The sequence below is a fragment of the Danio rerio genome, chromosome 1, assembly GCF_052040795.2.
Source record: "Danio rerio strain M-AB ecotype USA chromosome 1, GRCz13ab, whole genome shotgun sequence".
NCBI lineage: Eukaryota > Metazoa > Chordata > Actinopteri > Cypriniformes > Danionidae > Danio > Danio rerio.
The window spans coordinates 59,387,945-59,412,500 of record NC_141021.1 but is presented as its reverse complement, the minus strand read 5'-3'; the positions used below and the strand labels follow the sequence as shown (position 1 = coordinate 59,412,500).

General features: G+C 36.7%; 2 protein-coding genes and 2 long non-coding RNA genes across 5 annotated transcripts in view; 2 read left to right on the top strand and 2 right to left on the bottom strand.

Annotated features, from left to right (window-relative positions):
* Window positions 1-3,546, top strand: part of zmp:0000000906 — a 6,059-nt gene extending 2,513 nt beyond the window's left edge. Inside the window, exon 3 of the mRNA XM_087237977.1 lies at window positions 629-3,546. Coding sequence (XP_087094103.1) covers window positions 629-2,451 — 1,823 coding nt within the window. The 3' untranslated portion in view covers window positions 2,452-3,546. The remainder of the gene's footprint in view (window positions 1-628) is intronic.
* The window catches only part of LOC147837571 (uncharacterized), a 5,087-nt gene extending 346 nt beyond the window's left edge, over window positions 1-4,741 (bottom strand). The window contains exons 1-5 of the long non-coding RNA XR_015477255.1: window positions 3,469-4,741; window positions 2,399-3,098; window positions 1,623-2,272; window positions 1,050-1,369; window positions 1-919 (exon numbers count right to left, since the gene is read on the bottom strand). The exon at window positions 1-919 is cut by the window's left edge and continues 346 nt beyond it. This is a non-coding gene — a long non-coding RNA (uncharacterized LOC147837571). The remainder of the gene's footprint in view (window positions 920-1,049; window positions 1,370-1,622; window positions 2,273-2,398; window positions 3,099-3,468) is intronic.
* A 2,417-nt stretch (window positions 4,742-7,158) lies between these two features.
* On the bottom strand, window positions 7,159-10,126 carry LOC137495297 (uncharacterized). 2 transcript variants are annotated; one of them, XR_015477202.1, is made up of 7 exons: window positions 10,013-10,126; window positions 9,801-9,908; window positions 8,961-9,044; window positions 8,782-8,836; window positions 8,607-8,682; window positions 8,356-8,535; window positions 7,159-8,022 (listed from the first exon to the last, which is right to left on the bottom strand). It is a non-coding gene; the product is annotated as an uncharacterized LOC137495297 (long non-coding RNA). The 2 variants fall into 2 exon arrangements; XR_015477203.1 differs by having other exon boundaries at window positions 8,356-8,532.
* Window positions 10,127-17,792: 7,666 nt separating this feature from the next.
* The window catches only part of LOC101886975 (uncharacterized), a 19,818-nt gene continuing 13,054 nt past the window's right edge, over window positions 17,793-24,556 (top strand). The window contains exons 1-4 of the mRNA XM_087237978.1: window positions 17,793-17,906; window positions 19,039-19,118; window positions 20,135-20,176; window positions 22,557-24,539. Of these exons, the coding sequence (XP_087094104.1) occupies window positions 19,097-19,118; window positions 20,135-20,176; window positions 22,557-24,539 (2,047 nt within the window). The 5' untranslated portion in view covers window positions 17,793-17,906; window positions 19,039-19,096. The remainder of the gene's footprint in view (window positions 17,907-19,038; window positions 19,119-20,134; window positions 20,177-22,556; window positions 24,540-24,556) is intronic.

Sequence of the window (24,556 nt, the reverse complement as noted above, 5' to 3'; positions counted from 1 at the left end):
CTGTACCATTCTTTTATTTCAATATTGTAGCATTTTAATTTGCAACGGATGTTTGATATGCCTTGAATGGGTCACTTTACAGAGGCTACACCCAGGATTGTCACAAAGACCACTTGATTAGCGTAAACCTAGCCTGAGTGAGTCACTTTGCATAGGCAGTACCCATGATTGTTAACAAACATTACCTTATTAGCATAAAACATCCATCCAGTCACACCGAAATTGCCCCGCCCTTGACTGTTAATGACATTTACAGTACTTTTATTGATTCCTTTCGGGTCAGGAACTTTGACTTGTACCTTAGAGAGACACAATTGGGCGTAAGTTAGAAGACCAATCACTAAGAAAACAGGCCAATAAATGCCTATGCTGATTGTCTGGTTAAATTAATCTTCAGAGTAATTGGTCATCTAGCATTTGCGTCTCTCCTAGACACATGTCGAAGTCCAAACATCCAGGTGAGCTAAACCCATAGATGATGATTCACTTTTCACTTTAGGTTACTAAATATTCATTTCAGTAGTTTTCTTTTCTTTGTAAATGAGGCTCGCTGTCTCCTCCATGCACTTTGTACCAAGATAACTACATAACATCATATTCCCATCAAATTAACCTAATCTTTTTAAAGATAAGCAGGTGCAGGATAAAATGCCAAAGGAGACCCTAAACATGAAGGAGAATGGGAATGAAAAAGCTGCTAATATTCAGAAGAATCAAACCGAGAAAGGAGTTGCTGCAGCTGACGCAAATGCTACGATGACTAAAACCCAGAAGAATCAAACAGAGAAAGAAGCTGCAGCAGCTGACGCAAATGCTACGATGACTAAAACCCAGAAGAATCAAACAGAAAAAGAAGTCTCTGTAGCTGACGCAAATGTTATGATGTCTAAAACCCAGATGAATCAAACAGAGAAAGAAGCTGCAGCAGCTGACAAAAATGGTACCGTGTCTAAAACCCAGATGAATCAAACAGAGAAAGAAGCCGCTGCAGCTAACGCAAATGTTATGATGTCTAAAATTCAGAAGAATCAAACAGAGAAAGAAGTCACTGCAGCTGACGCAAATGTTATGATGTCTAAAATTATGAAGAATCAAACAGAGAAAGAAGCTGCTGAAGCTGACACAAATGCTAGGAAGCCTAGAATCCAGAAGAGGCAAACAAAAAAAGAAGATGATGCAGCTGACACAACTGATACGAAGCCTAAAATCCAGAAGAAACAAACAAAGAAAGAAGCCGATGCCACTGACGCAAATGTTACGAAGCCTAAAATCCAGAAGAAACAAACAAAAAAAGAAGACGATGCAGCTGACACAGATGTTACGACACTTAAAATCCAAAGGAAACAAACAAAGAAAGAAGACGATGCAGCTGACACAAATGATACGACACTTAAAATCCAAAGGAAACAAACAAAGAAAGAAGACGATGCAGCTGACACAGATGTTACGACACTTAAAATCCAAAGGAAACAAACAACGAAAGAAGACGATGCAGCTGACACAAATGATACGAAGCCTAAAATCCAGAAGAAACAAACAAAAAAAGAAGACGATGCAGCTGACACAAATGTTACGACACTTAAAATCCAAAGGAAACAAACAACGAAAGAAGACGATGCAGCTGACACAAATGTTACGACACTTTTAATCCAAAGGAAACAAACAAAGAAAGAAGCCGCTCCAGCGGACACAAATGATACGAAGCCTAAAATTCAGAAGGAACAAGCAAAGAAAGAAGCCGATGCAGCTGAAACAAATATTACGAAGCCTAAAATCCAGAAGAAACAAACAAAGAAAGAGCCCACTCCAGCTGACACAAATCCTATGAAGCCCAAAATCCAGAAGGAACAAACAAAGAAGGAAGCTGCTCCAGCTGAAACAAATGTTACGAAGCCTAAACTCCAGAAAGAACAAGCAAAAAAAGAAGCCACTCCAGCTGACACAGATGCTACGAAGCCTAAAATCCAGAAGGAGCAAACAAAGAAAGAAGCCACTCCATCTGACACAAATCCTATGAAGCCTAAAATCAAGAAGGAACAAACAAAGAAGGAATCTGCTCCAGCTGACACAAATGCTATGAAGCCCAAAATCCAGAAGGAACAAACAAAGAAAGAAGCTGCTCCAGCTGAAACAAATGCTACGAAGCCTAAAATCCAGAAGGAACAAACAAAGAAGGAAGCTGCTCCAGCTGGAACAAATACTACGAAGCCTAAAATCCAGAAGGAACAAACGAAGAAAGAGCCCACTCCAGCTGAAACAAATGCTGCGAAGCCTAAAATCCAGAAAGAACAAGCAAAAAAAGAAGCTGCTCCAGCTGACACAGATGCTACGAAGCCTAAAATCCAGAAGGAACAAACAAAGAAAGAAGTCCCTCCAGCTGAAACAAATGCTACGAAGCCTAAAATCCAGAAGGAACAAGCGAAGAAAGAAGCCACTGCAGCATCTCATTAAATGTTTAGCTCAACAGTTTTTTATCATTATTATTATTCATGTTTTTGGTGTTATTATTATTAGTAATTGGATCTGTAAATACATTGGTCACTTTTTCAGTATTTTTTCAGCACCACTCTGCATCAGCTAAACCGTAGTGCATTTAACACCGTATTTAAATCCACATACAGTTGATGTCAGAATTATTAGTCCTATCGTGAAGTGTTTTTTCTCTTTCAAATATTTCCCAAATAATGTTTAACAGGTTCAGGAATTTTTCACAGTATTTCCTATAATATTTCTTCATCTGGAGAAGGTCTTATTTGCTTTATTTTAGCTATAATAAAAGCAGCTTTATTTATTTATTTTTTTAACCTATTTTAAGGTCGATATTATTAGCCCCTTAAATAATATTAGCTACAATAACAAACCACTGTTAAACAATGACTTGCCTTATTAGGGTTACCCAACTTACCCAATTAACCTAGTTATGCCTTTATATGTCACTTTAAGCTGATTACTAGTATCTTCAGTTATTGGAAATGAGTTATCGAAGCCAATAGCCAAGTGGTAAGTGCGTCGACATATAGCACCTAGGAGCTCGCAGCGACCAGAGTTTGATTCCCGGCTCTAGGTCCTTTGCCTATCCATCTCCACTCTCTGCTCCCCTTCACAAGTTCACACTTGCATTCGTTTAAGTATAAAGCATATTTGGCGTGCTGTCCGGGGGGAGGGCTCTGAGGTCGAGGAGACACCCCAACTAGAGTTATTCCCCTTATAAGGAAACAAAGAGGAGTTGGGATTCGAGCGCAGTATCTAGCCCGGCCCCAGAACGCTCCCCCCGGGAATGTAATGCAAGAGGTGAGGTGACGGGGTGGTGGAGGGATGCTAAAGTCATGAGATGCTGCAGGTAAGACAGCTTTGGTATATATAGGCGTTGCTCAGAAACTGATTTGATGATGGGATAATTGTCAATGACGTATTCGATACTGAAACTTCTGCGCATGCTCCTCCCGAAATTTGTTTACAAAACATCACATAATTTCCTGTCTGTAAATCTTTACTGTCCTGTAATTAGTAATAATTAAAAAAAAAAAAAAAGAAATGAGTTATTAACCCTTGTGTGGTGTTTGTATTTTTGTAACTCAGCCAGTGTTCATGGGTCTGGTGGACCCACTAGAGTTTTTCCAAATTAACACTATCAAACACTTTTATGTTAAATTACTCGACAAATGTTTATTCAATTCCAATTTCTAGCCATATGAACAGCAAATTTTTTTTTTAATTATTATTATTATTCCTATTAATGTTATGGAAAAAAATAAAACCCACAGATTTGTTTTTTTTTTGCATTGTTCCCACCATGGTCATGGACATCATCATCAGAAGCTCCTGTCTCTTCCACAGTCAATTGCAAGGCCCTCGCAGCAGATAATCTTTTGCCCATCTTGATCAGGTGTGATAAGGAACCACACTGGCAAAGTCTTATTTATAGTATTATAGTCCCTAATTCACAGATGGGACAGGGTATAAGTAAATAAAGCTTGGTTCCCGCAGGGGAGAGGGTAAAATGTGCGGGAATGTAAGAGCAGACAGTGTTGATAGTTGAATTTGCAACAATGTTGCAACTTTGTGTGGGAGCAGGAGGGGGAGGAGAAGAAAACAGCAGCACCAGAAATGAAGAAGACCAGAAAGGAAGAGAGTAGGAACACTGCACCTACACTTTCAAGACTTTTATTAGACCTGGGTCTAGTGGACCGAAAACCTTGTATGTAATGTAAATGTGTGGGGGGAGAAACATTATACGATCATTGAAAACTTGTTTGGATGTATGTTCTTCACAGAAATTAAGCCAAAGCCAGTGAATTTCAGGTTGAAAAAATAATTCATTGTTTAATTTTTCTTTTGAAAAAAAACTGAAAACGGGTCTCACAGACCCGAACACCACACAAGGGTTAAAACTATTATGATTAGAAATGTTTAGAAAAAATTTCCCCGTTAATAAACAGAAATTGGGGAAAAGTATACAGAAGCGCCAATAATGCTGACATTACATACATGCAAACATCTGAAAATCTCTCAGTCATTCATCTTCAAATTTAGTTCAATTTACATATTTATTAAATGTTTTGGTAGTTTTGATGTGCAAATTTGTAAAGACATCAGTCTTTTTGAATCCTCTAAAAAATGTATCCATCCATAGATAAATAATAATAATAACAATAAAGACATAAAAAAAATTTTAAAAAGGTAAAAATGCAAATGTTTTAAGCGTTAACTGATCACACGGCATAATAAACTGATTTGTTGTAGTGCAATAAATGGTTTATGGGTTTATGAATGTTGTCTTCACAGTCAAATAACAGCTTGTAATTAATTTTAATTTCTACAAATTAAATAAATTAAGTTTTTTATATCTAATGCTCGTAAGGTTTAGGTTCCTATACTTGCTGTGTTTAATTGGTATTTTAATTTTGTAATTTGTATTTGCTTTGATTCTTTTTTCATCTGAATTCTTTGTGTTTAAATAAAAAACTATCCTGAAAATCTTTTATTTTCAGTTGATTACCTATACATTATATACACTGTAAAAATTAATATTTAGGCTTGAAATCTTTATTTAAAAAAATGATGTGGTCATTAAGGCAAGGCAGTGGCGCAGTAGGTAGTGCTGTCGCCTCACAGCAAGAAGGTTGTTCGAGCCTCGAGCCTCGGCTCACTTGACGTTTCTGTGTGGAGTTTGCATGTTCTCCCTGCGTTCGCCTGGGTTTCCCCCACAGTCCAAAGACATGCGGTACAGGTGAATTGGTTATACTAAAATGTCCGTAGTGTATGAGTGTGTGTGTGAAAGTGTGTGTGGATGTCTCCCAGAGATGGGTTGCGGCTGGAAGGGCATCCACTGCGTAAAAACTTGTTGGATAAGTTGGCGGTGCATTCCGCTGTGGTGACCCCGGATTAATAAAGGGACTGAGCAGACAAGAAAATAAATGAATGAATGTGTTCATTAATAAATAATATGAATATTTTCTTTAAAAAATATATATATTCTGAATTTATTATTAAATATTGAGAAGAATTTGCTAATAAAATCAAAAAATGAATTTGACTTATTTTTTAAGCAAACCAGCGCAATTATTAGGCTTAATTTGAGAAACTAATTAAGCTAACAAAACAGAGCAAAGATGGCTTCATGTTAATTTTAAGACAATTCACTCAATGCAGATTTGATTGAGATATTTGCATTTGAATCTCAACATCAACAGTAATCAGATGACATTTTGAAGAAGCAGACCAACAGTGAGCATGTTAAGAGGTAAGCATTAACAGTTTATCATTTTTAATGTCTAAAATAAGCTCTTTTAGAAAGACACATGCTGTTCAAGCTTGTTCAGGAACCTAATTTTTGCCATACGATATACATATAGGAATATACACTTATTTTTAACCACCCATTGCTATTTAAAATTGATTATTTGTTTATTTGCATTGTAAAATTTAACAGCAATGATCAGGCAACATTTAAGCGGGGTGGAAGAACAACAGTGACCTTGTTAAGTGGTAAGCCGAGGCTAAGCTAGTTATGTTAGCTATGGCTATGCACTGTGTTTTTCCATTTCATGAGGTCCCTTTTACAGCCTTGATGATGTAGTGTAATTAATTATTAAATTTAGTAATTAAAAGACTATATAATACTGTATATAAATATTTATATTTGTTTGCTTAATTTTTGTCACAACCAGCGATCGCTTTCCAGAGATCGCTGGTTCTCACACGAACTCTCAGGACTTCCGCATTCCCCAGGACTACACATTCATACATGCACTGCTCCCAGACACGCACGCCTGCTCATTCATCTATCCTGATTGCAAGCACCAGCTGATCCTTGTCACAGACTGATATCACTCCATTCATAAGCCACTCATTGATGCTGCCAGTTGGCCGAGTCTTGTCTTCCCAGTGTGACATTACGAAGCGTTTCTCCCTGTCTTGTTTCTCTGTGTTTTGACCCTAGCCTTGTATCCTAGTTATCCTGTTTAGCTGCCTGCGTCTCAACCTTTTGCATGTTTATAACGACTACGATTCTGGATTGTCTATAGATACCCGTTTGCACCTGATGACCACTGCTTGCCTGACATTGAATAAACTGCATATTGGATCTTACCTCCTGTAGTCTCCTGTCACTCCACCCAGTCGTTACAATTTTTTACATTAATGTAGAAAATGTTCTCAGTATTTTCCTACAAATGAGGTGGTTTTGATTGAGAATGGCTGCCATACAGCAAGCACTTTTTATTATGTTATTTGTTTATTGTTATTAACAAATAGATTTGTTTACCAAACTAAATGTACCATTTTGTTTTCAGTGTAACATGTAATAAAATGATGTTTGACAAAAATGCATTGTGTACTGTATGTATTATTGCAGTGGTTCTCAAACTGTGGTACGTGTACCACTAGTGCACTCTCAGAAAAAAAGGTACAAAATTGTACCTTTTAGGGTACAAATGGCCCGTCACTGGGGTGGTACCCTTAAGGGTACAAATTTGTACCTCATTTTAAAGGTACAAAATTGTACCTTCTACATTTGTACCCTTTAAGGGACAATTTTGTACCCTAGACACTGAAGGTACAAAAATGTACCTTTTTATATTATATAGTATTTTCAGGGTACTGACCCAGGCATTTTGACCTTTTGGTGACTGCATGCACAAATAAATAAATAAAATATTTTGGTTCGCAGATGTCCATTTTTATTTATTAATGTAGAAATATTTCATTACAACTCACAACTGAATGTGTTAAGAAATAAAATTACACAGCAAGTATAAAGCAGACATGTAAAACAGTAAAAAGAACAATTTAGATAACAAATAAAAACTAAATAATCTACACTTAATAAAAAGACCACAAGAATACTGTTTAAGATTTATAAACACATTACACAGGCTACAAGTACTGCACTTTATAAAGTCCAAAGTGTTTGTCTTTAGTCAGAATACTCGGTCATAATAAATAATTTGTCATCAACATTTTTTCTGAATTTCAGAATGAAGGCAATGTTTCTCTATAAATTGCTTCAACAGTGCAGAAAACCAAAAACATCAGTAGCCTCTTCCTCAACATCAGTAGATTACTCCTCAAGTGGAGTTGTAATTTGTTGTAACACAATATGTGTTTATGCTTTTGATAAACATGACATGTCAAGCACTCATATCTGGAAAATGTTCTTTGATAGTCATTAGGACCACAAGTTATTTAAAAATCTGCTTTATGCATGAATGACAGCAGTGTGCTGGATTAACTTGATGATTGTGATTATCCCAAGAGCATGTAGAGAAACAAAAAACAAGGTAGATCACTCTGGTAACTGTCACCGTTCACCTTTCATTCAAAACATTCCACTGCAGAAACATCAAGGTGCTCTTCTAATAAGATGGATATGTCAAAAATGTATATTCGTCCACATCATTAGCCCGGCCAATCACAATCCCATCAACTCTGAAGACTGCCATGACTCGTCTTGTTAACACAGTTGTCCAGTCGGTGGCCTCCTCCTGTACTTGAACTGTTGGATGTGGTGAAGATGGTTCACTGTAAGCGACAAAGCAATAATTACATTAATATCAGTCACTCTATCACTGATGAAGAGAAAATCAACATGCATAGAAAGTAAAATAATTAATATTCACTGATAAAAAAAAGTATCACAGATTAAAAGACTAATATAAATTTCATTCATTCATTCAATTTCTTTTCAGCTTAGTCCCTTTACTAGACTGGGGTCACCACAGTGGAATGAACCACCAACTTATCCAGCATGTTTTATGCAGCAGATGCCCTTCTAGCTGCAACCCAGTATTACGAAACATCCAGACACACTCAATCACACACACACATTTATACACTACAGACAAATAAGCTTACCAAATTCAGCTATAGCGCATGTCTTTATACTTGTGGGGAAACCGGAGCACTTGGAGGAAACCCTCACGAACACTGGAAGAATATGCAAACTCCTCACACAAATGCCAACTGACAGAGCCGAGGCTCAAACCAGCAACCTTCTTGCTGTAAGGTGACAGCACTACCCACTGCGTCATCCTACTATAAAGAATATCAAGCATTATAAAATGCATTTATCACAGCATATACTAAACAGAAAAAAACATACGCACCCGAGCACAACGAAATGTTGAAGTGTCTCGCTTAACAAGGCTGGCAACATGAGAAGTGCTGCTGTAAAATCAATTCCTGGAACATAAGATGTGGCATACAAACAAATATGAAGGAATCCATCCAAAGCTAGAATTTAATAATAATAATCAAGTGGAGAAAGTTTAGAAAGAGTACCTTAGAGTCAGGTCCATAGCATTCTTCAGTTGATCTCTCATCTTTCGATGAAAACCTAGAAAATAATTTTAAACACGTGGGTATACATTTATTGTTGTTTGTAAGTAAAAACCTACAAATTTAAAATAGTATGTAAGCCATTAAAACCATGGTATAGATAATGAGACAGACATACTTACATCTTGTAACTGAGCCATGCTTTCATATGACATGCCTTCATTGGTCTGATGCTGTTAGGCTGCATTCTGTTGTTCAATCTTGTCCTGAAAGACAATTGGAAACTTCAAAAACTTCTGGAAAGCAATAAGATAAAGCCATAACTATTTATTTATTTTGATATTAATAAAATAGGTAAAATAGCTCAAGGTACCAGTTTCAGAACAGATGAGACAAATTATTACATTAAAGAACAAAGTATAACTTAAAACGTCGATTTATACAACGTGGTATGTTAATAATTCTACATTAACATAAGTATAACGTTAAACGATAGTAAAGCTCCAACAATTCTGGACATGAGAGTTTGTGGACACTCCTCAACATTATATGTACGCCACGTTTGTAACTAGCCACGTTTACATAATCAGTCGCTTTGTCGGTGACAAAATTGTGATTTTTCTTCACAAAATGGCGGTGTATATAACCGTCTAAAATTAAATCTCAGCGGTCAACCGTGACTAGAAAATGGCCTAAAATATAAAACATTATCGATAATTACAAATTTCCAGTATTAATAACAAAAGGTTTTATATCAAGGTAAATGAAGACTTTAGTCGCGCAAACTCTGGGCCAAACCGCACATTAACTTACTCACGGCCCGATTCCGGTGCACTGATACGGCAGCGTCGGCTCGCTTCTGCCGCCGCAGCTGGCCCGAGTGTATTTTGCTAATTGGGTTGCGATTATATTCCGCCGTGGCAACACGCAGTAACGTAACGTAAGATATAAGGCGCGAATACGTGACGTAGGCGATAAAGGGAACTTTTACACCGAGAAAACTAACAGCATATAGTACTCACCGTCTATAACGTTATGTCCCTCGGTGACTTCGATATCACATTGATTTAACTTCTTTAATAAGCAGCAGACATCTTAGCAAACTCCATCCTGCAGGCCAGCCCGGAGCACTTAAAGCGGGGGAAAGCCGAGACCCGAGAGTCAGACAAAATCAACAGAACACGGCTTCACATGTAAAAATGAGACTGAAAATATATCTTTAATACATTCTTACCTGAAAAGTGTGGACTCCAAAATAGACTTTTCTTTGAAAAGCGTGCGAAGTTCTGTGTAAACAGCCAGTATACTCTACCGACCGCCTCAGTAACAAACACTACTATAACGTCTCAACAAGCCAAATTCTTAAAGAGACAGCAACATCACCACCTGTATGAAGATCCTGTCACTCTGCATGGTTCTTATTCCCCATCCCATAAACTATAGGGTCTTAAACAGTAAGCAAAGACCAGTATTTACGTTTTTAATGATTAAAATTACATTAAATTATAAATTAAATTATTAACATTTTTGAGAAAAAAATGTAATTTAAATACATGAAAAAAATTAATTATTAAAATATTTAATTCAATCAATTTATTTATTTATTATATTTTTAAATTATGTATTTTAGTGTTAATGTTTAGTATTAATACATTTAAATTAGTGTTATATAGTGTCTTAATCTTATCATGAGCTGAGGGTACAATTTTGTTCCTATAGGGAAACAAAATATATAATTGTACCTTTAAAGGTGCCAAATTGGTCCTTTGCGGTACAATTTTGTATCCAAATGTGCTATAAAAGGTACAAAAATGTACCTTTCAAACCTAAATCTGGACATTTGTACCTTTATAGCCCATTTGGGTACAAAATTGTACCCTAAAGACCAATATGGGACCTTTAGAGGTACAATTTTATATTTTGTTCCCTCTAGGAACAAAATTGTACCCTCATTGTACCTTTTTTTCTGAGAGTGTGGTACGTGGGCTTCCTTCTAGTGGTACACGGAGGAACGAAATATGGCATGTACATGCTACATATATTTCAAAATTTATCAAAAATTATGTATAAAGTATGCCATATATGACATATAGCCTATATTTCTGAGGTAATTTGCCATGTTTTTTTTTTTAACTGTGCAGAGTTTTAGCTGCTTTACTGGGCCTACTACACTACTGTATTTCAATTCTGCTCATTTTGGTGGTACTTGGAGAGACAATTTTTTTCTGAGGTGGTACTTGCTGAAAAAAATTTGAGAACCACTGTATTATTGTATATTTTACATTTTTTAAATAAGTAACTGTCATTAATGAGTAAAGTAAGTTAAGTAAATGGTGGTTAATTTGCTTAAATTATAAAGGCACATTCCATTAACAAATTAAAATCATCACATATCACTGAATTTTTTTTTTTAATTTTCACATGATCCTTTTTTATAAAAATTAATATGAGTAAATGATGGCAGATTTGCATAAAATATAAAAGCCCATTCCACTAACAATATTTAATTTATCATCTATCACTCAAAAAAAATTAGCAATTTTCACTTGATTCATTCATGTAGTTTTTGCTTAAAAAAATCTAGTTTTGAAAACTACTTAAAATGATTACATGCAATAGTGGTACCACTATTTTTAAGTAAATAGCACATAAGATTTTTACAGTGTAAACTCACACAGAATTACATATAAACATATATACTCATTTTCTTTTCGGCTTAGGCCCTTTATTAATCAGGGGTCGCCACAGCAGAAGGAACCACCAACTTATCCAGCACATGTTTTACGCAGCAGATGCCCTTCCAACCACAACTCAACATTGGAAAACATTTCCCTTTAGTGCCAACACCAACACAGGGAGAACATGCAAACTCTACAGAGAAATGCCAACTGACCCATGCGTGGCTCGAACTAGCTGTATGCATGTCATACTGTAGAGAGCAGTTGATTGGTCCGAAAATTTGATGGGAAACTGGCCAGTGTCCCTGCAGGGTTTAGCTCCAACTTCCCTCAACACACCTGCCTGGATGTTTCAAGTATACCTAAGACCTTGATTAGCTTCTTCAGGTGTGTTTGATTAGAGTTGGAGGTAAAATCTGTAGGGCACCAGTCCCCCAGGAACAAGTTTGGTGACCCCTGTCGAGTGGGAGAGTGAAGGAATAGTTGGAACACGATAAATGTAAATACTAATGAATACCTTGGCTTTTACTACAGTCATCGGCGGTGTAATGTAACATATGTTGTTGTATGTGTAAAAACTACAGTAATTTGTTTATATTACTGTTGTTTTATTACTACATGATTGAGTTGGTCAGTTGTGAACATTTGACATTAATGCAACAGTGCTTTCCCACACTTTAACCAGAAGAGGTCCTCATTAGAAAGCTTCGAGTAACGAACCTTTTTACGATACAATTGGACTCGAGTGCTTTACTGGTTCAGAAAGCTTAATTTCACCATCACTAGGAAATACTAAACTGGGTATAATTACTAACAAAAACAAACAAGAATACAAGAACAAATACAAAACTAGATCACCAAACAGACATGAGGGGCAAACAAAATCCTAAGACAATTAAAACACAAGACAAAAGGGTTTATAAAGACAGGGCTAAATTAACAAACAAGTAACAGAATACAATCAGAAGTGTTACTCATCTCGAGATGAAACAAAGGCTCAAGTCGTTCTTGATTTTAACTGACATTTATTCGGACACGAGTCTGTAGTATAGAAGTAAAGTTGGTTTTATATTCACACATTCAGACTTTCCCCTTAATAATATAATTTCATAAAAGTATTATTTGCAAACTCTAAACAGTAAAATCATATTAGCAGCAAATGACTATCAAAGTACAACATTGTTCACAGTCAAATAAACAGTGTTAATGCTGTTTTCGAAGTCATATTTGCATGCTAATTCCAATCAAATATTCAAAGTAACATGGTAAACAATACAGAGACTTCTAAATGAACGAATGTGCGAATATAAAACCAACTTTACCTCTATGTCTGTAGTATGCCTTGTACATTCTAGCCTTGCACTCCTTTATGTCCCAATATTGCAGTCAGAACTACGGAAAGAAATACATAAACTTAAATTAAGCCTTTAAAGGTGGTGTTGCATGTAATGAACAACATACAACCAAAAGATAAAGTGCATATTCAACATGTAAAGAAATACACCTACCTGGCTAGTTATACATTAACATACGGACAGATAATCATACATGTCACATCTGTAAACACTGTACGACACATACCTCATTGGCCTCTTTAACTCAAGAGGAATAAACTTAAAGGGTTGCAGTTTCTCTTAAACAAACTTTTTTGCACTTCTTAATCCTTAAAAACGTGTTATGGGGTATATACCGAAGCATACTAATAGGACTTTTAATTTGCCAGTAACCTGGGTTAAGCGCTTCCTGTGAACTGTTTACCATTGCAAAAACGGCGCGTTTAAGGTCTGTTTTCTTTAAAAATCAGCGATCTCCACTGGCTGAGTGATGTCCGATATAAAGTGGGTCTCAGATTGTACAAGAAGCCCTGCATTAAATTACATTTCCCCCGCCATATCTTTAAAATATGAGCATTTATTTTACCCCAGTATATTCAATGGAGCTTCTGTGCTAGTCTGCCGATTCTGAGGGGCGCCTGCGTGTAAACGGCTTTTTTCCTCGTTTTGCGCTTGAGCAACTAAATGAATGCCAGAGTCTATTTAACTGATTGTATTTTAACTACATTACAACATCGATGCTGTAAAAGGTATCGTTTAAAATGGGGAAAAAACTAACAATAACAGGTCACCAGAAGTTTATCAGCATGGAAACAGCACTAGCTCGGCATATACCCTATTAGCACTGCACCTTGTGGCTCTACTACAGTGGTTCCCAACCTTTTTCTTTGGGGCCCCCCCCATAAACATATACAAACATTGGAGCCCCCCCACCATATAAATAAACACGCACGCACGCACACACATATGTACTGTGTGTATATATATATATATATATATATATATATATATATATATATATATATATATGTGTGTGTGTGTGTGTGTGTGTGTGTGTGTGTGTGTGTGTGTGTGTGTTTGTGTAATATTAATATATAGTAATATGTATAGAAAATATTAATTAATCAGTTTTAACTTGTCTTGGCCTTCAATAAAACCAAAATTTAGGTAGGCTTTGTCATACTGTCTAATCTTCGCCTCTGAAGAATCACAGCATTTACGTTTGTCTGCCATTTTTGTTTTGATTTTGCCTTTATGACACGTTGACAAGCAGATTGCCCGAGTGAGCAAAATTTAAATAATTATTTAAAGTTATTTATTTTAATTATTTTCACTATTATGTTGGAATTTTAAGCATGTGTTTACATTATTTTTTTTTTTTTGGGCTGCTCGATTTTGGGAAAAATCATAATCACGATTATTTTGGTCATAATTGTAATCACGATTATTCAAAACCATTGCCAGTTAAAGTCAAAATTATTAGCGCTCCTGAGATTTTTTTTTTATAAATATTTGCCAAATTATGTTTAACAGAGCAAGGAATTTTAACAGTATTTTAAGGTCAATATTATTAGCCCCCTTAAGCAATATATAGTTTTGATTGTCTGCAGAATAAACTACCGTTATAATGACTTGCCTTATTACTCTAATTAAGCCTTTGAACTGCACTTTAATCTGAATGCTTGTATTTTGAAAAATATCTAGTAAAATATTATGTGCTGTCATTATAGCTAAGACAAAAAGAAATCAGTAATTAGAAATGAGATATCAAAACTATTATGTTCAGAAATAAGTTAATAAAATATTATTTCCATGAAACAGAAATTGGGCAGGAAAAGGTTTGCTAATTTTCAAGAGGTCTAATAATTCTGACTTCAACTGTATACATACAGTTATTTTCCACCCTGCAAAGGAAAGAGAAATAAATACAATAGAATAAAAATATGAAACAAACTGTGCTTTAAGCATCTTCACTGTAAGAAAAACACTTTAGCTACAGCAGTCCTTCAGTCAAGAGCAGCGAGGGTTTTCTCGTTATGTTTGTTTAATAATAATAAAAACAGGCGGCAGAAGGATTATAGCGCGCTGTATCTTTAATGGTTTCTCTTTCACGTCTTTTGATCCTCAACTCGTTTGTTTATTACACAAATGAGGGTTAATGTAAATAATCACTAAACACCGCGTTTTGACACCTATTTGACCATTAAAGCGTTCACGTTAAGATGACTTTAGATGTCTGCGCTCCTCTGCTCGTCTCAGTGTGCGAATGAGAGTGAATGCTGACCGCCCGCATACTACTGACTGCATGATCGTGCTGCACACACACATAAGCTCTTTCGCGCTTTTAAGAGCAACACGTGTACAACTGTGGCAAAATATGATGCAATAATCATTTATCTCGATTAATGCTTTTTATAATCGTTTGAAACCGAAATCTAAATCAGATTTTCGATTAATTGCAAAGCCTTTTATAATAGTGGACCATTTTTATGCCTTTTTCTACCTCAATACTTATCCTCTCCCGCGCCCCCCCTGTGAACTCTGGCGCCCCCCTTAGGGGGGCGCGGACCCCAGGTTGGGAACCGCTGCTCTACTACTTGTGGTGCAACGGAAAAATATCTTGATTGCAACAATGAAATGATTCCCAAGCTAAACATAACAAGAAAAGGTTCCCCCTCCCCTTTATAGTTTTAGTTAAAAGACTTAACTTGAATTAACATGCATTAACAACAAATATACATTACTTATTTATTCTAATGGTTACTCTGAACATTTTACCTATTTATTGCATTTTTAATGTAAAGTGTATGTTTACAGAGTGTAATATAAGAATTGCTTCTGACGGCAGAAGTGCAAAGGAGTATAGGAAATAAGGTTGAACCAAGTGTGCCGCAAGCCTGCGTTTGAGTGAAGGTCTCGGCCGTTAGATCGCCCCCTGGGGGCTGGCTGCAGTACAAGTCATAAAGCCCGCCTCCTCCGTGTTAATGAAGGAGACTTGAGCCCAAATAAAAAAAAATATTACACTTGCAATAAAACGTCCCGAAAGATAGTTCTGGTCGATTAAGGCACTGGTTATTGTGCTGAAATAGGTGCAGATCTTCATTTTTGTAAACAGTTTGTTTTTAGCAGTAATTTAATGTTGGGCGTGTCATCGTGATTGACAGCTGTGATTGACAGTTTCTCAAAGCGCGGCGTTTGAGCTTCGGCAGGAGACTGAAGTAGACTGAAATGTTATTATTCGATTTCTGTGTTATTTTACCATGACAAAATGAGTTCAGCAGTAAACTATAGTTTCTGACATACATGATCCTGGTGGAACACTGTTTATTCGCTAAGTTCAGGGCTTTTTTCGGGCTTTATTAGATTGCTGATACACGCCTAGCCACCCAGATAGCAAAACACAGTTCCGGCTAGATTCTCGCCTGCCGGAGACTTATCTCTTAGAGCTCAGACTGACTAATGTTACCTCTGCTGGACCTACTCCGGATGCCTGGACTCACTGCCCGATTCCAGTCCGAGTCAATCGAGCCAGATGCGGCGGCCGAGCGAGCAGGTGCTGCCGCATGTGAGCCGGAATCAGCCCGCGACGCCGCGAGTAAGTTATGCGCTGCGGCCCGGAGCTGGCGCGATTGAATATATAAAACCCTCATATTTGTTAACGTTATTACATCCATTTGTGTTGATATGACAGCAAACGCATGCTGAGAAGTTCGGGGGGCGTAGTTGATTTTACATAAAGCGTTTGATTGGAAGCTCGACTCTGCTCATTTTCGCGGCTCCTCCTCTGGCTCCATCAGACAATCCTTCTGCGCATGTCTGGCTCCAATTTCAGCAGTCTTTTGCGACAGTTTGTGCCCGTCAAGCAGGCGTTTTGCCCTCAAGGCGTTCAATGGGAAAAAGGGCTGTCGCGTCGTCCATATTTTTTACAGTCATTGGGTTGAACTACTAAACATGCTAGTGCCCTCAAGTGTCCAAAAGAGAGCACTGCAACGTGACATTTAGATCCACTTTATTTGGTCAACAAAGCAAGTCTGTCATGTAATATATACTAAAAGACAGAAAGTATTACTGTACAAACTGTACTGTAAACAAACCATACAAATATTTTCATATTAGTCAATAACATCACTGAAATTGTATTTAAAAACTGAATAAATATAAATTTACACACATTTACACAATAAACAGAATCAATGATGTACTGAAAATCTGTTCTTAAGTCATTTCTGGCCTTCGGGATCCACCATTTTACATATTTAACATGTCATGGAGCTCTTTCTTTAAATTCGGGATCAGAGAACAATATCTGCCATTAAAGATGCTTTAGTTGTTTTTTTACAGTCGCATTTTATGATCTATTTTTGAGTCAAATATAATAACTAGGTGTAACTGCATTTGTGCTTTTTATACATTTAAAAAAAAATTATACACAAAAACTGTTCAAATAAATAAATATATGTAAATAAATAATTTATTAAATAAATAAAATGTGATGGGAGTTTTCCTGTTGTTGTTTGGTATGTTGTTGTAAACCGCTCTGCGTGTGATTTCTTATGTATTTATTTGAATATTAATTTGAATGTTAGCTGGAAAAGAGAAACAAATATATTTCCTCATTCGATGAGCAGATAATACTGAAAATACAAGGTACAAATCATCACAGGATTGTTTACATATTGTGGATCCCTGAATAGACCAGCTTGTGTCTGCTTTTATGACAGTACCTATGTGTATTGTGTGTGTGTTTTTATTCAGCAGTCTGCAGCATATGCTACTTCATACATAAAGAAAAGCTATATCCAACCATATGGCTGTTTTTCATATTTCATATTTAGGATTGATCATAGGCTCGGGTTCTGTGTTGTGTGTATTTCTGCATTAGGCACATGATTTCCTCTTATTCCATCCAGGTGTTTGTGTAATTCCGCTTTATGTAAAATGAGCTTGTGGTTCTGCTTCTGCTCTATACTTTTATTCATTTGAATATTCATTTGAATATCAGCTGGAAGAGGCAAGAAATTAAAATATTATTTCCTCATTTTTAGCAGATGATACTGTAAGTACAACATCAGAACTGTCACGGGATTTGTCTCGGTGTAATGTCAGCTCATATCAGGTGAGACGCATCTTTGATATATATGTTTACTGTAAAAAAATGTCAGTAAGTTAGCAGATTTCTGTATTTCAGGATTCATGTTTTTAATTTTCCTTTTTGAATTGCATTATGGGAACGTAATCTTTCTTCTAAAAATGTTTAACTTCAAAAAAAGACATTAAAAACATTTTAAATAGTGTAAAATAATATATCACTGTTATTTATAATAGTACATTATTATTGATTATCTAAAATATGATTATGAACATGTCTGAAAGATAGCAGCATTTGATTTTTGTTCATTTATGCAAAATAAAACCTCTTATTGACAAATTTTCTACTACAAAATGCGACAGCAGTTTAAATAATCAAATTAAACTTATGTTTAACTCAAATAATTTATTATTATTATTATTATTATTATTATTATTATTTATTTTAGCTATTATACTTCTGTCTGGCTAAATTTATGAATATTGCAATTAGGTTTTCTTCTGTTTTTGTGTGTGTGTGTGTGTGTGTGTGTGTGTGTGTGTGTGTGTGTGTGTGTGTGTGTGTGTGTGTGTGCAGGGGCGGACTGGGACTAAAATTCAGCCCTGGCACTGTTGCCACACTAGCCCACATTAGCACACCGACACAGCCCCACCCACATTCAGTATTTATTTTGGTGTAAAGATGGTGAAATAATATGACATTATTGCCAGATTTTGAATATGTCCGGGTAACCTTCGATTGGGTCGGCCCATCTTGAAACCAGGCGGCAGTTGCCGATTGGGCCAAATGCTTAACATTTATTATTATTAATATTTTTACTATCATCATCATAATATCACATCTAGCAAGAGATAAAAGTTGTCTGCACTTAAAAACAATACATATAAAAAAAAAACTGACCGGCCCACATTTAAAAATTGGTCCGGCCCTTCTGGCATTTGCCAGAATTGCCAGATGGCCAGTCCGCCCCTGTGTGTGTTTGTGTGTGTGTGTGTGTGTGCCTTTTTAAATACTTGAAAGTGACAGATTTAAATGCTAAATGCTGCTTTTGTAGAGATTAGTAGTGATATGATTTTACCTTCTGCTGTTTCCACATTCCCAATCATCATTCTCCTCCTCAATGCTTATATTTATTTTAAACTCTCTTTATTTGTTTCAGAAAATCAATGCCTGATCTGCTTTGTTAAATTCTACACAGTGGAGAGCCAGATTACATAATGATGTTCACTGCTTTTAAGGGTAAAGTATTGTCTTTTTCCTGCTTTAATTTGTAGCGCTGATTAAGAATTAAATATGACAATCGACTAAGCTTTTGGTGTGTAAATATGGGCATTTATTACTTTTTGGCTAAATCTATATGAATATTATTCACTTATATTAACAGTTTCATCTAAAAGTCATTTAGTCGTGACTCCATCATCTTCAGGAAGTCCACCACTGTATAATTTGTTTAACAAAATCTTGCCTCTTAACTCTTGAACATTTCCTGAAAGAGTAAACACACACACATAAGAGGTTAATGGCGCCATCTTGTGTCTTTAAATTATTCTAGACGACAGCATGATCACTCAATATGAAATATAAATGAAAATGGCGTCTTTCTTTGCTGTAGGTTCATATAATGTGCTGGTTACAGAATCACATTTATAAGGGGTTTAAGCACAGTTGTGTGTCAGCAGTGTGTGAGTAAATCCAGCCTTTATAGGTGAAGATTCATTAATTATATCGTTTATAATCAGACTCCATGAAAACAGACTGCAGAAGCACTTTGATTGACATTCTCCATTTGTACGTGTCATCAGAGGGGGAAAGCCCCGCCCACTAGTACCCATCTCTCCCTCATTAGCATAAACAGCAGCCCTGAGTGAGAAGCAGCCGTCTGTTCATTAGCCATTAGAGTGTTTGAGCTGCTGAAGATAATGTCAGCATAGACTAAGAGGATTATAGATGTGGAGTTTTAGATGAAGCACAAATGAACAGACAGGAGTCTACCAATGAATCTGCCGCTATGGTGACACCTCTGAAGAAGAGCTCAATCTCATTTGAATTTAAAGCGACAGTCACCTAAACACCACGATTAGGATCAAAGCCTTTCAGTTTCAGAGTTATAAAACAACATCTGTGTAGTATTTTGAGCTGAAACTACACTAACACACTCTAAAGAAATTAGAAATGTATTTTACGTCTTGTAAAAAGGGCCATAATATGTCTATGAAAGAAAGCTTTGTTTAATAATTGTGCTTTTTTCATGCCAGGTTTTGTTTGGTCTTTGTTGGCTGTCATCACTTTAAACTTAAGTAAGTGTAAGCCGGTAGTTTTTTTATTGTTTTCTTTTTCCCCTCTCTCTCTCTTCTGATTAACTTATTGTCTACACAGCCCCAAATCAGAAAAAAATGGGACAGTGTGGAAAATTCTAATAAAGAGAAAGAAGTGATTTTAATATTTATTTAAATACAATACAGCAAACATTAATGCGTTCCTCCTGATTTTTATTGGGGGTTTTTGTTGTTGTTGTTGTTTCGCATTTTCCAAAATAAACACGTATTCCAATTGTGGGTTTTGCCACACATTTCAAGTAAAGTTGTCTCAGTAAAGCATTTACCACTTTGTCTTTTCACAACACTTAAAAAATGTTTAGGGGGTGAAGACATCAAGTGATGAAATGTTTCAGGTGTCATTTTGTCCCATTTTTCCTGCAAACAAGTCTTGAGGTGGGCAACAATACAGGGTATCTATCGTCGCATTTTGCTCTTCAAAATGTGCCACACATTGTCTATTAGAGACAGATCGGGACTGCAGGCAGGCCAGTCCAGTACCTGTAACCTCTTCCTTCTCAGCCAGTGCTTTGTAATATGTGCAGAATGTGGTTTTGCATTGTCTTGTTGAAATATGCATGGGCACCCCTGGAAAAGACTTCTTCTTGAAGGCAACATGTTGTGTCCCAAAATTTCATGTTATTAAAGAAGTACAAGTAACCTTTACCAAGGGCTCTGACACATACATACCATGACAGACCCTGGCTTTTGGACTTGTTGCAGGAAACAGTCTGGATGATCCTTTTATTCTTTGGTCAAGAGCACACGGCATACATTTCTCCCAAAAAAATACCTGAAATATTGATCAATGCTGAGTTCGCAGTACACGATTCCACTGTGTGATGGTCTATCCCAGGTGCCTCCGAGCCCAGAGAAGTTGTCAGCGCTTCTGGACACTGTTAACATAGGGCTTCCTTTTGGGACAGTATAGTTTTAACTAGCATTTGTGGATGTAACTATGAATTGTGGTACTTTACAAAGGTTTGCCGCTGTAGTCCTGTGTCTATGTGGTGATTTGGCTTATAGATGAGTTAGGATTCTTGATGCAGCGCCGCCTGAGGGATCAGAGATTACGGTTGTTTAGCTTAGGCTTGCACCCACTGTAATTCCTTTAGGTTCCCTAAATCTTTTAATGATGTTCTACACTGTTGATGGTGAAAAAATATCCCAAATCTCTTTTTATCTTTCTTTGAGCAACACTGTAAACATTTCAATCATTTTCTCACATATTTTTTGGCAAACTGGTGATCCTCTATCCTTTCTAGGATGCTACTTTTAAACCAAATCATAATTACAATCACCTTTTGACATCACCTGTTTCAAATCACATCATTATTTTTTTTAGATTAGATTCAACTTAATTGTCATTACACATGTACAAGTACAATGCAATGAAATGCAGTTTAGGTCTAACCAGCAGTTCAATAGCAGCAAGTGCAGGATACAGGAATAAGTTATAAAGTGAAGTTATAGAAAAACTATGGTGATACTTACAGATGGATGTACTATCAACATTATATACAGGTTGGATAAGCTATGAACAGATTTACAATATATGAATATATGTGCAGGTTGCTATTGATAATCAGTAGAGTGCAGATAAATAAACATGATTACAAGTGTATATGTTACAATATATGAATATATGTACAGGGATAGATAAACATGATTACAAGTGTGTATGTTACAATATATAATTATATGTACAGGTTGCTATTAATGATCAGTAGTATGCAGATAAATAAGCATGATTACAAGTGTATATGTATAGTGGGTGTGTACATAATTACAAATGTCCATATGCAGTGGGTATGTACAGCTCAATAAGTAAAACAGTTCAATGTGGTGCAGTGAATCTGCAAATTATCTCACCAATTTACCTGATTAATAGCCCTAAACTGATCCTGTCAACTTTTTTTAGAGTGTGTTACAGATCTGAATGACAGGAAAGGATGTATATTTACAATTGAAATGAAGTTGACCACACAAAACCTGAAATATCATGCAATCATGTTGTCTGCAATGAAACTAAAGTCAAAGTAAATTTTTGGAAGACCTTCTTCATTTATTTGCATTTTCCTTACCGTCCAAACCTTTTCTGATTTAAGGTTGTACAACCAGTATTTACTGTGGTCATTAGTAAAATTTAACACAGCAGATATTCTCACTTCCAAAACAGATGCATGAATATAATGTTAAAAAGAAAAACTTTTACATTTTAACAAAAACGGCAACAAATTAAAAAGTTAAACTTCTCAAAACAAATGCATGTCATTCTAGTGTAAAACGTTGACCTAAACATGCTGGAAATTCACTTTGTGTATGTGTTTTCTGACTTTGTCCACATCTTCTTCATCCTCAGGTTTAGTATCCAGCACTGCAGCTGATTCAGGAACAGTAGTGAGTGCAGTGTTAGATTGTAAGCTTTATAATGACCTGTACATCTGCACTGGCGCTCAGCACCGCATGCACTGCAACACTACAGAACATCATTTCTCCTACCACAGAAACCAACACCAGTACCAGTGCTTGAGTAATGACTGTGTCTGTGTTGGTAATAACGACACCTGTGTGTGTTATTCTAATACATCATCCTGCTTCTGTGAGACGTTCGACAATACCACTCTCACTACAGCAGTCAGTCCAGTCTCTGAGTGTGTGCACTATAATGACCTGTACGTCTGCACTGGTGCTCACTATCACATGTACTGCAACACAAGTGTACATGATTTCCATTATGATAGATCCCATTACCACTGTTTGAATAACTACTGTGACTGTTTTGGTAATACAGACACCTGTACATGCTATAACAGCACTCGGTCCTCCTGCTTTTGTGAAATGAATAATGTTAGTATCTCCGTCCCTGCAGCACTCAGTCCTGTTTATGAGTGTGTGCTTTATAATGACACATACATCTGCAATGGTGCTCAGTACCGCATGTTCTGCAATACAAGACTGCATAATTTCTATTACCAGAAAGGTCAATCACAGTGCATGGGTCATGATTGTTACTGTTTTGCTGATAAGCACACCTGTACATGCTATGAGAGCAGTTTGTCCTCCTGCTTCTGTGCAAATCGCAACACCACAATCCCTACAAAAGTCAATGCACTGTCTGGCACTCAATGCAGGCTTTATAATGATAAACTCTTCTGCACCGGTGCTCAGTACCGCATGCACTGCAACACAACAACACATGATATCACCTATCAGAGATATCAGAACCAGGACCAATACCAGTGCAATAGTAATGACTGTAACTGCATTGTTAATAAGAACACCTGTACATGCTACAGCAGCACTTGGTCCTCCTGTTTCTGTGAGACGTATGGAAAAAGCATCGCTCTCACTACTGAAATCAGTCCAGTCTATAACTGTATGCTTTATAAAGACACCTACATGTGCACTGGTGCTCACTATCACATGTACTGCAACACAAGTGTCCATGATTTCCATTATAGTAGATACCATCACCACTGTTTGAATAACAACTGTAACTGTTTTGGCGATATGAACACCTGTACATGCTATAGTGGCACTCAGTCCTGCTTTTGTGAGATGAATAATGTTAACATCTCTATCCTGGCAGGAGTCAGTCCAGTGTATGACTGTGTGCTTTATAATGACACCTACGTCTGCAGTGGTGCTCAGTACCGCATGTTCTGCAACACAAGCATACATGGTTTCTTTTACCAGAGATATCATCAAGACCAATTGCAGTACTGCAGCGGTAACAACTGTTTCTGTACTAGTAATAAGGACACCTGTACATGCTTTAGTAGCACTTGGTCCTCATGCTTCTGTGAGACATATGGAAATATTGCTGCTCTCACTACTGCAGTCTGCCCAGTCTATGACTGTGTGCTTTATAAAGACCTTTACATCTGCACTGGTGCTCACTATCACATGTACTGCAACACAAGTGTCCATAACTTCCATTATTTTAGAGACCATTACCACTGTTTGAATAACAACTGTAACTGTATTGGTAATAAGGACAACTGTACATGCTCCTCTAGCGTGTCATCCTCCTGCTACTGTACAGATCACAGCAAAAACATCTCCATCCCTGCTGGAGTCAGTCCAGTCTCTGACTGTAAGCTTTATAACGACACATACGTCTGCACTGGCGCTCAGTACCGCATGTTCTGCAACACAAGCGCATATGATTTCAAGAAGTATATCAATCAAAACCTAAACGAACACACGTGTACAGGTGATAACTGTTATTGCACTGGTAATGGTGACACCTGTACATGCTATAGAAGCACTCTGTCCTCCTGCTTCTGTGAGACGTACAACAGTGGCACTGCTTTAAATAGTGCGCTCAGCCCAGTCTCTGACTGTATGCTTTATAAC